The following is an 8,314-nucleotide window of genomic DNA, read 5'->3' as shown; positions in this document are numbered from 1 at the left end:
AATCCAACTAAGAACCACGAGATTGTGGGTTCGATCCCTGGCCTTGCTCAATGGGTTAAGGATCTGGCGTTGCTGTGAGCTGTGGTGTAGGTCACAGACATGGCTCAGATCTGGCGTTGCTGTGGCTCTGGCATAGGCTGGCAGCTACAGCTACAGTTCCCTATCCTGGGAACCTCCGTATGCCGTGGAATCAGCTCTAGGAAAAGCAAAAAGACAAAAAAAAAAAAAAAAAAAGTGACTCTCCTGAAACTATCCTCCCAGCAGCTGGGGCTGGCCACGCTTATCCTTTTTCTCAAGAAAAGTTTTCAACTAAAATTTGAAACTATGATTTTTATTTTTTATTTTTTTGGCCATTTCTTGGGCCGCTCCCGTGGCACATGGAGGTCCCAGACTAGGGGTTGAATTGGAGCCGTAGCCACCAGCCTACGCCAGAGCCACAGGAACTCGGGATCCAAGCCACATCTGTAACCTACACCACAGCTTAGGGCAACGCCAGATCCTTAACCCACTGAGCAAGGCCAGGGATCCAACCCGCAACCTCATGGTTCCTAGTCAGATTCATTAACCACTGAGCCACGACAGGAACTCTGAAACTGATTTTTATCAAAGAAATCAGTGATAGAGTTGCCACATAAAATAACCACATGCCTAAATTTGAATTTCAGATAGACAGTGAATAATAGTTGAGTATAAATGTGTTCCAAATATGGCATAGCACTTAGAGTACCAAAAAAAAAATTATTATTTATCTAGAATTCAAATTTAATCAGGATTCTGGTTTGGGGGGTTTTGTTTGTTTATATGTTTTGCTGCCCCTTGGTACATGGAGTTCCCAGGCCAGAGATCAGATCCTTAACCTACTGTGATGGCCGGGGATTGAACCTGTGTCCCAGGGTTCCAGAGAGGCAGCCTATCTCATTGCATCTGCATTCTGGTATTTTTATTTGCTATACAAGCCACTGAGGTACAGGATTCATTTCACAGAAATCCACATTATAGCCCATATCTGTGGAAATATCTTTAAAGGGACATACCCCTTTGTTAAGACACACCAGACCACAAAATGCGGAAACTTATTCTTCAATGTGATTTATGTTATTTTGATGCCCTTCAGGTTAAACTCAGATTGACAATTACTGGTCTCACTGTAACAGCTGAGGCTGCCTGCATGTTAATGATCCTGCGTTTGACCTGAAGCATTAGAAGCCCTGTCTCTTGAAGTATTTGATTCGTGCAAGGACATCATTGCCAAAGTCACAGTTCAGGTCCTGGCTGCTTCTGATGTTGCCAGCACCTCCCTTGTAGGCACAGAAGCCACCTGTGAGGCAGGTGAATGCTGACCCCACAATCCCTCACTGCATCAGGGTGCTCGGCTCTTAATCAGATCCTCTTCCCTAATTGCCTTTCAGGAGGCAACTGAGGTTTTGGGGGATCTGGCACAATGCGCACTTGTCCCTATTAATTTCACACTGTGAAAATGACCCACGGGTTACAGGAACCTTTCAGATACTGGTCAGGGGTCCAGGTTGGACACTTCCTCTGGATTTCTCTGATTCTAACAATCAGGACCGCAGCCATGTGGAACACCTGGGCCTTGCTGAGGATGTGGGGCATCAAGTCCAAGGTCCTGTAGGGAGAAAGGCAGAGGAAAAGCTGGGCGGGAGGGTGAGAGGGCTTCTTAAGATCAAGGCTACTTTTTCATGTCCCTTCTTTTTCTTTCCTCCTCCTCTGGCAGCACCATTGCCACTTTCAGTCTCTCTGGGGATAAACAGTAAAGCTACAAGTTTAGGCAAAGCAAGGGATAAGCAGGCATTTCACTACTGCTTCAGGGCAATGGTGAGAAGCAGAGTTGAAAACCAGAGGTGACAGACATAGTATGGGGACCACTCTTCAGTGCTGCCAACACAAACCCTCCAAGCAGGTTTTAAAATTAAAGTATAGATGGTTTACAGTGTTGTCCCAGTTTCTACGGTACAACAAAGTGACCCAGTCATACATATATATACATTCCTTTCTTATATTATCTTCCATCATGGTCTATCTCAAGAGACTGCATCTAGTTCCCTGTGCTGTACAGCAGGATCTCATTGCTTATCCATTCTCAATGTAATAGTTTGCATCTACTAACCCTAAACTCCAAGTCCATCCCACTCCTGGTTTGTTTTTTTTTTTTCCTTTTGGCCCTGCCTGTGGCATGCCGAAATTCCCAGTCCAGGGATTGAACCCATACCTGAGCAGTCACCCAAGCCACATCAGTGACAACACTGGATCCTTAATTGCTAGGCTACCAGGGAACTCCAGAAAGGGGTTTTTCTATCTGTCCTTGTAATTCTTCCTCCAGGTAATCTGAATGTCTAAAGGTACTTCTAACATGTCTTATCTACCATGTGGGTTTCACCATACAGAGGAAAAATGTCTGAAAAAAACAACTCTGGGGAGTTGTTTCTTCATCTTCGAAGGAGATGGACTTGTCCTTTTCCCAGGAATGATTTTTACAAAGGAGACAGAGTGGGCCAGGAGAAATGATGCCTACCCTGACATCACCACTGTTGTCCTAGGTCCCAGTTCTGCATTGTCCAGCTGCCTTGTCACTCTGCAGCATTGACTCTGTCCTTGCAAATCCACTTCCTCACTTATGCAGGACAAATGACTTGCCTCCTCCCCGACCCCATGTCATCAGATTATTGGATGGGTCCCCAAATCAAAATAAGATAAAGTATTTGAAAGTACTTTTAAACTGTCAAGGGTCCGGTGCTTTAGGAGGCCAGTTTAAAGATCACTGAGGAGTTCATTTTCCTAAAAGCTTAAAATATGACTTGCAGTACTTATAGGTTCCTCAACAACTACAAAAACGTGAAATGCATTGGCCTGGGAGTTCTTGTTCTGGCTCAGCAGGTTAAGAACCCGACATGGTGTCCTTAAGGATGTGGGTTCAATCCCCGGCCTTGCTCAGTGGGTTAAGGATCCACCGTTGCCATGAGCTGTGGTGTAGGTCGCAGATGCAGCTTGGATCTGGTGTTGCTGTGGCTGTGGTGTAGGTCTCAACTGCAGCTCCAATTCAACTCCTAGCCAGGGATCTTTCATATGCCACAGGTGCAGCCCTAAAAAGAAAAAAGAGAAGTGGTTTCACTGTCTCCCTTGCCATCACTAATCCCTCCAGTGCAGAGACAATCCGACAGTGGGGTTAACAAAAGATCAGTTCCTTGGAAATTTCTATCAGGCACCATGCAATACAGGGCAGAATTAGTGCAGAAATGACATGGATCTTCATTAAGAATCATGTAGAAAGAATCAAGGGAAAGGGTGTTCGATATTTGTGGAGAATCTCTTAGATTAAAAGTACTTTTCCACACGATTTCCTTGAAGCTTCACAATAATTTTATAGATGAGGAAATAGAGGCCTAGGAAGCTTAAATGATTTATCCAGGCTCGTATGGTTACAAAATAACAGAGCAAGGATTCAATCTGTGATCTCTGCTTGATTGGAAATCCAGAGTAGGGTACAGTTGATGACAGTTAGGAAACACAATATAATTTGCTTTGAAAAGAAGTTGTGGCCCTAAATGAAGCAGAAATGTTGCTGGTCACATGTCCCAGGCAGAGCCACGGCTCTTTCAACCCCAGGGAGCACCTCTGACTCTGTATGCTATGGCACCATGCTCCAGGGCTGTCATCAGCAACAATAATGTGAAGTGGTCCCCTGGAGTTGTGACACGTCATGACTGATGAAGTCATGCACCACCCTGACTCATGCTCATGAGTCACACTGTCCATGTTGACCTGGACGTTGCCACTGTGAGATTCCCCGGCTGAGACACCAGCCATGACAGCAGGGTCCATGTGGTGCTCTTGGCAGACTGGACACATCATGGGTTTTGACATCTCAGGAGGTTTGGCATGTCTGTTACAGCCTGTCTTTCAGAAGCACAAACTCCTAAAGCAAACACAGAAGGAAGGGATACAGCTTGGTGTGATCTGTGCTGAAATGGGAGCTCAGGAGGACAGAGAAGATACTGCAGGGATCTGGGCAGTGGTCCAGGGTGGAGAAGCCCAAGTTTGGTATGAAATCCCTGGTGGCCATTCCTGGAGCTGCCGTTATGATTCTCTTCCTTTGAGCTTCAGTCTGCGCCCCCTGAAAAATGTCCTTTATGGCTGCCAGTGCCCCTCAGCCAGGCTCTTCAGGGCTGCTCTGAACCCTCCTGGGAAAATTCTGCGGCCACAGTCCCCATCAGCCCACCTTAAGCACCCCAGCGTGACCCAGTGAAATGGACCTGTCCATCCACTCTAATGCACACAGGACGCGGGAGAGGAATTCTCCCAACCCTTCAAAAGTCCTGGGAGAATTCCCTGACATGTTTGCTCACTCCTGGCCACCTTTCCACTTGAAAGTGACACCTGGAACTTATGGGAGTTTAAAGCTTTATGAAATAACAAGAAACGGTGCACTGCAGATGGAGACTAATTTACCTGGCCCGCCCCCTTCCATGGTTCCATAAGCACTCTCATCCACATTACATCGAACAGAGTTTACAGCCCTGTGAAGTAAGAACTACTCTCTCGCTCCCAGCAGGAGCTCAGGAGACCTCAGTGACAGGCTGGAAAACCAGAGCCAGCACTGAGACAAATTCCATGGACGCCATGCCCAGTGCTCTTTCCAAGTGGGGCTGGGGGAGACAGTGAGAACCAAAAGAATGTGTGGAGAGGACCAAAACTGTGGGGAAGGACAGTGCAACATGGGGTGGCATCTCCAGGGAAGGGACAAGATCCTGTGGAAGCCACCCAGCCAGAATGAGTCACCTGCCAAGAGAAAGAGGAAGAGGAGGAGGGCAAGACAAACAGTGAGGTGATAACTACGCAGAAGCTGGAGCCTGGACGCCTCCGCATCCTACCAGATGCCGCAGGGGCGTCCAGGGTCTGCTTGTCTCCATAGCATCCCCTGCTGCTGCTTTCTGATGAGTCTGCAAGCAGAGAAAATGTCAGCCTCAAACATTGAACTAGAGCAGCTTCTGATCCTGCTTCTGTCCATTAGGAAGTGATATTGATGCCAATCACTGTATTAAAACGAATGATACCAGTCATCCTCTCCCCGCCATGAAAACACTTCTGAAATGTTCAGGATGGTGAGGAAGTTATCACAGAGATGACCTCAGGGCTAACTTCTCCTGTGCTCTCCCGAGAAGACATCAGAGCAGTAATCCTTGCGAAGCTCTGGGCCTGAACCGTGCGCGGGTGGGTGAGTGTCGCAGTCAGAGCTGAGATCCCATGTTCCCTGTAAACTCATCCTCATCTTGTGTTTTAGGTGAACTTTCGGCGTTTCTCCCTCAAATGCTCCTAACGCATAGGTTTGGCGAGACACTTGTGCTTGCTCCGGAGAAACGCGTAGTATAAATTATGTCCTTGGTCCTCCTTGGGACCTCCACCCAGACCCAAAGTAGCACAGCTCACAGACTGGGACATGCAGTTTGGCTTCCCCTGCTCTGGGCGGCTGAGATGGCCAAGAGGGGAGCATGCGTGGTGAGGACCAGGACCCCGTCCCTGGGCAGGGGCTCCCTCTTCCCACTTGCTCCCTTTCTCCCTTTGCCCTTCCAACTCTCACTCTCTAATTCCCTCCGTCATCCCGGGCACTGAAGGGGAGAAGTGGTTTTCTGCACATTGGGATTTCACAAAGGCTGCTGAAGGGAAGGGCAGCCCCAAAGGCTGCTGAAGGGAAGGGCAGCCCCTAGGGCAGCCCCTAATGCCTACCAGAAGGGGGCGCAGGAGGCAGCAACAAGTACCCACAGGGGGCGGAGAACAGAGAAAATCATCTCGCTATTATAAACCTGTAAGAACGTCTCCTTAGATTATTCTTTTCGATTTATTGAGTCTTTAACGAAAGTAGATTATATCATCAAATCTTGATGATCTGCGGATCTTTGGAAATAGATCTGTTGCACATCAGCATGTTTGTACTGTAGGTTGACCTAAATGCGTTTTTTTTTCTTTCTTTTTTCTTTTTGTCTTTTTAGGGCCGCACCAGCAGCATATGGAGGTTCCCAGGCTAGGGGTCAAATCGGAGCTGTAGCCACTGGCCTACACCACAGCCACAGCAATGCCAGATCCGAGCCGCATCTGCAACCTACACCACAGCTCACAGTAATGCAGGATCCTTAACCCACTGAGTGAGGCCAGGGATCGAACCCACATCCTCATGGCTACTGGTTGGGTTCATTAACCGCAGTGCCGCAGTGAGAACTCCCTAAACACATTTTAAAGTTTTGTTTTCTTACTAAGAGCTTCTCAGAGTTGACGTCGGAAGATACTGGTATTTTGGAGTAAATACTACTTTAAAACTTTCTGATGAGTAAAGTGAAGAGAAATGAGGAAATGACTTGGTCTTTCATGGGTATACTAAAAATGAAATGAGCCAAGATGTCTTTGTTTATTTTTTAATCGGTGCACTTTTACCTTTTTAACCGGTGACAATACCATTCATGGTACTTGGTTGTGTCACTCATTTCTCCTTGGCCCCCAGCCTCTCCCTCATCACATTATATGCTCCCCAAAGTTCCTTAGAGTCCTCAGATTCCTTGCAAATTTTAAAAATATTTGTTGACTGGATGGGTCAAGAAAGAAAGGAATGAATAAAACTGGCCCCCTCTGAGAAATTGTTAGAATTTAGGGCCAGGAAGAAATCTTGCTTCTCTTGAGGAATTATACTTCCTCCTTCTCTTTGTTGAAAAACATGACCTTTTTCCCTCAGGCCCCAACCTCAAGGAACCTTAGGATTGAATCTGACATTCAAGCATGGCAATGACATCAGCCTCAGTGGTTCCCTGACTCACACCTCCTGAATCCCAGTGGTGCTAGTCTTCTATTGCATTACATTAGTTTTCAAATGGTAAGCCACCTCAATCCTCTATGCAAATATGGGGTCTTTTAATAAATTCAGTAAATACTTTGTGAACGAATGTTTATAGAGGAACGATGAGCGGTTTTCAATGGTGTATATTTAAAGCTCAGCCTCAAGCAATGCTGTTCTCCACATCCTAGAGAACCTCTTCCCTTTGTGGGGCATCTGGTAGGAGGCTACTTGCTGACTCCAGGATTTGTTGAACAACTCGGGGTGGGAGAAAATAGCTTTTTCCACTGCAGTTTTAAGAATCAGAAGTACCATTATGTTCCTATGTTTATCCTTCCCATCTTCCAGGTCTCTTGGGAAAAAGGGAACAGCCTCACCAAGAAGGGCGAGGATTCTCAGAAGCAGCCACAGCACAGACATACTGATGATCTGGCACAATAAATCCTAAAGTGATTTTTATTTTTATTTATTTATTTTTGTCTTTTTGCCGTTTCTCAGGCGGCATATGGAGATTCCCAGGCTAGGGGTCGAATCGGAGTCATAGCCACCGGCCTACACCAGAGCCACAGCAATGCAGGGGCCGAGCCGCATCTGCAACCTACACCACAGCTCAAGGCAACGCTGGATGCTTAACCCACTGAGCAAGGCCAGGGATCGAACCCATAACCTCATGGTTCCTAGTCGGATTCGTTAACCACTGAGGCATGACAGAAACTCCCTAAAGTGATTTTTAAGTAGAACCTCCCTATGCTGTGGGTGCGGCTCTAAAAAGACAAAAGAAAAAAAGAAAAACTTAAAAAGAGAAAGAGGTGATATTAAGGAAGACATTTGAATTAAGTCCTCTTAAACAAGAGGTTGTGTGCCTCTCAGACACAGCTTTGCTTTTTACTTTTCTTCCCTGCAACATTGAGATGGTCCATCTGATTTCCCTTAGTTGAGCAGAAAATGTCATGCTTCATCCAAAACACTGGAAAAATATAGGAACTTGGAATTTTCGCTGTGTTTGTAGCAACTCTCAGATTCAGCCACCCAACAGGAACCATTTATTCAGCACCCACTGAGCCGCCAGCATTGAATGACAGGGAGCAGCTCCAACCCAGGGGAAAAAAAGAAACAAAAACAGAGAAAGAACCGTGTAGATACAGGAAAAGCTCATAATCCATGAAAGTATATATTTTCATAGGCTTCTCACTGGCTTTATGGAAAGGACCCTTCAGAAAAAAGTAAAGCCCTGCTTGCATTCAGATATAAAACCCCAAATATTTTATCCTCTTGCTGTTTTTCTGGGCAACAAAAATACTTCCTCTTGGAAGCTTAAGTGGAAGGACTTGGCTTTTATTGCAACATGAAAACTACTTTCATTTTCCAAGCCTGGAGCTAAATGTCTGCGTGGAGCAAGCACTTGACTGAAGAGTCTAGGAGTTCCTGTTGTGGCTCATTGGGTTAAGGACTTGATACTGCCTCTCTGAGGTCATG

The 8,314-nt window shown here is 46.3% G+C and overlaps 1 protein-coding gene across 1 annotated transcript; it reads right to left on the bottom strand.

The window, feature by feature from the left end:
* LOC100522987 (lysozyme g-like protein 1) lies at positions 1,200–7,258 on the bottom strand. The gene is given in 7 exon segments (XM_021088396.1): positions 1,200–1,318; positions 1,500–1,627; positions 3,749–3,873; positions 3,876–3,980; positions 4,584–4,664; positions 4,798–4,958; positions 7,216–7,258. Coding segments are annotated over 7 exon segments (762 nt in total).

Source organism: Sus scrofa, chromosome 3 (genome assembly GCF_000003025.6).
Source record: "Sus scrofa isolate TJ Tabasco breed Duroc chromosome 3, Sscrofa11.1, whole genome shotgun sequence".
Taxonomy (NCBI): Eukaryota; Metazoa; Chordata; class Mammalia; order Artiodactyla; family Suidae; genus Sus; species Sus scrofa.
This window is presented reverse-complemented; position numbering and strand designations above follow the sequence as displayed.